General features: G+C 33.5%; 1 protein-coding gene across 1 annotated transcript in view; it reads right to left on the reverse strand.

The window, feature by feature from the left end:
• Positions 1 to 976: 976 nt before the first annotated feature.
• Positions 977 to 3696, reverse strand: part of GRIA2 (glutamate ionotropic receptor AMPA type subunit 2) — a 104248-nt gene continuing 101528 nt past the window's right edge. The window contains 1 exon segment of the mRNA XM_029076656.2: positions 977 to 3685. Coding sequence (XP_028932489.1) covers positions 3521 to 3685 — 165 coding nt within the window. The 3' untranslated portion in view covers positions 977 to 3520.

The raw sequence follows: 3696 nt of genomic DNA on the forward strand, positions 1-3696 counted from the left end.
ATGAATAATGAACTTTCAGAATATTTTGAGAAGACACAGAAAATTTTAAATGACAAAAGTAGCCAACTCATTGAGCTCCATCAAATTCCCAACTTGAATAAATAAAACATTTGGGGCAATTGAATATACTCCTGCTACAGTCAAAACCTTGGGTTCTCTTCTCACTACCACTTATGTTTCCTTGAAATATCTGCCACCACAAAGTACCAAGAAACCCCTTAATGGCCCATAAGAGAATGAATGACAAATTGCAGTCCACTTAAGTGCCATAAAGGGATTTAGATACAGGAAAGATTAGAGACGCAAATCCTCTTGCACATTAAAGGGGATAATCCAAATAAATACAAAATATACAGTAAAAGAAGGTGGGGTTGTATTTTGCATGCCTAAAATCATTTTTCTGAGAAACTGAATTTTGAAAAATTTCTGATACTTGAAAAACCTGTATAATGCAAGGGGAAAAACTCTCAACAGTGTATCAAAAGGTCCAGTATTTCAGTTAAATATATCCCACTTAAAAATCTTAATTGTTGTCCATTGTAGTCCAAAGGTCTCATCTCCTTCTTCTTCATACTGGGCAATTATTAACTACCACCATATTCCTTAGGACTATTTTCAAAGAATGGGCCTCATTTCAGCTCTTCCACGGTTATGTGGACTAACCCTGATTTTGTAGTTAGCAAACTTATCATTGTCAGAAAGTACATAAAGTGATGGGTGGTAATTTCATTCATCTTTAAAAACTGTCTCAATGAAATTATGATTCTGGTTAAAAAATAAAACACTCTGGAATATTGGAATTCATAATCATTTACCCAAGAAATGTTTCTATAAGGTAAGATTTGCGTTCACCATGAAAAAAAGCCCTTAAAAGAATATTCTACTTCATAGGTACAAGTTCTAAGTTCACTTACTCTCCACCCCACCCACCTTGAATTAACAACTTTAAATATTAAATGAAAAAAAATTAAGGATCTTTGGCCTTTTTTAAGAATATGTTTTTATGTATGATTAATTTGTACAACACTCCAGAAAAGCCATCACGTGTTAGATTTTAAATTAAAACCCAAAGCATCTTGTGTCCTACAGAAGATACACATGGAAACCTGGATCCGCATCATCTTCAGAAGAAATTATCGAAAGTGTTTGTCCTGCTTGGAATTGACACCCATTTAACACAGCAGAAATAAGATATTGTACTGTAAACAAAAAGCTATCAGAAAGGACAGTTGGAAATTTACATAAGAATATTTCATAAACATTTTGGTCTTTCCATAACATTTTCTATATAAAATGAATTAAAAAAACCTTTAGACAGCTGTCATCACTCTGGACTACTTTTCACTTAAATGCACAAAGACATTTATATAGCAATATATTGATGCACCGTTACATGAATATTAAACTACGATTACTGCTCGTAACTGAGATGTGCATTATCCAATCAGCATTATCCGTAATTGAAAGTCTTACAGTATGTATTTTTGTCATGTTGTAACTATAAAAACATGAAAATATAACTTTACATTATTTCAATTATATACATTAGTTCAGGCTTGACAAAGAAAGATTTGTAAGCTACAGTTTTTCAGAAGAGTAGGCCCAGAGGTACAATAAATAGTTTTTCATTGTATACAGTAATCTTTTTTAGTCTTTAAAAATTGTTTTTAGTACCATATGGACACAATTAGTCTGCAATTTGGTCATTCTAGCATCTATTATTAAAATTCAGAATGCATCTTCAACATTTCTGATGAGGAGTAATGTGAAGAACAGAATTAGATCATCCTGGAATATGCAATTGAGAGATACCTAATTTGAGCAAAAAGAATGGGTTACTCTATATTACCACTTGGAATGCAAGAGACTAGTTTGGATCAATCCAAAATGTATCTCCTCTTTTCTTTTGTGGAATAACTGATCAGCATAAAAGCACTGCACAAAATATCAAGTGCTGTATTAATGACTAATAGCAACAAGAATAATAATAGTGTAAAAAGTTGCTGAAAGCTGAGGAAAGAATAGTACAGCAATGAAAATTTAAGTTTTGACCATTATTTCTACAAGAAAGAAACAGGAAACGTAAAGGAAAGACATCCTTTTGAATCAATCATATTAACTGAGCGCTTACTTTGTGCAGAGTACTGTATTAAGCGCTTGGAGAGTACAATACAACAGAGTTGGTGAGACCTGTTCTCTGTCAGCGATGTTTGAATGTTCTCTGCCACCCAGGGAATACAACTCCCTTAAGTTAAAACCAATGAAACTACGGTGTCATCTCCAAAGTGGCCATCTAAGAATCTATATGGGGTGGTTCTATTCTTTCGCATGTGAAAAAGTAAATTTGACCCCAACCAATTAGGGTTGATCTAATTTGTAGAATCAAAGGGAAGAAAACATGAAAATACTCATAGTCAGTAATCTATGTGGATAACTTTATCTTCTAAAAATAAAAACAGATCTAATTTAGGAATTTTCACAGTTACAAATTTGGGCCTAAGAAGATACTCTAAGGGAGTTTTATACTTGATTATCTTCTGTGAACTTTGCATTATTTATGGAATAGAATGCATTCCATCCTGAATGTTTTTAGGTTACTTATAGTCTCCCATAAGTACTTCTCTGTTAGTCCACCTTTTCATCTGCAGTATACACTGAAGTCATAAACAACATTAACATATTTACTTGGGAAAATTTATATACATGAAGACTTCCTGGGGCTTTGCAAACTGATCAATGTAGATCAATCTGTGGGCCTCACAATCTAAGTAGCATCCTGTTAACATTTTGAGACTTTATGACCAAACTGTAGCTAGCAAAATTAATTGGACCACTGGCAAATAAAACCATAGAAAAAAATTTTATTTCAAATGTCAAGCATTGCCAAGTAATTTGATATTAACACCAAATGTTAAAGAATAGGATATACAGTAAAGTTTTAATAACCATATTAAATTACAAGATTTGAACCTTTTATTTTTTTTCCTCCCCTTAGCATTTACATATTTGGCTTTGAAAAATATGGAACAGATGCTTTAAGCCTTTCTGATCACTTCCCCACAGTTTAAATTGTTTGTCATTTCCAACCATTATGGAAGCAAATTTATTTAAAAGCCAGTTTGTGAAAATACTTAAAAATATTTTTTTTTTCATTTTAAAGGATTTTTTTTCCTATAAAACATGTCACATCTTGATGCAGTTGATGTCAAGTGTGCTTAAGTCGTTATGAATCAAGGGACTAAGAACAGTGGCTTGCACAAACTGATTGTTGCCTGTTCAACGACTTCTGTTAGATTACAGTACTTCCATGTTAGCTGTGCATGTCAGTCAAGCTTCATCTTGAAAGTGTGTAGAAAATGATGTGTTTTTATAAGCATTCATTGCGATTCAAGATGAACTCCACAAATATAAGAATTCTTGGCTGAAAGAAAAGTCTTCAAGATACTGGATGCCTCTCACCACTTTGACAATAAACGCACAAGAAAACCATTGTGTAAGGCACTCAAAAGGGTCTTATCAATCACGAGAGATCAGTCACACTGACATTCATCCCCATGCCAGGACTCACGTAAGGTACAGCATGCACTGCTTTTGGAAATTCTGGAGTCATAACACGTCCATTTTCTCCAGTACTTCCTGTAATTGACAGCCTCGCCTTGTTCCTCATGGCATCACTCAAGGTCATCTTAGAAGAGA

Source organism: Ornithorhynchus anatinus, chromosome 12 (genome assembly GCF_004115215.2).
Source record: "Ornithorhynchus anatinus isolate Pmale09 chromosome 12, mOrnAna1.pri.v4, whole genome shotgun sequence".
Classification (NCBI taxonomy): domain Eukaryota; kingdom Metazoa; phylum Chordata; class Mammalia; order Monotremata; family Ornithorhynchidae; genus Ornithorhynchus; species Ornithorhynchus anatinus.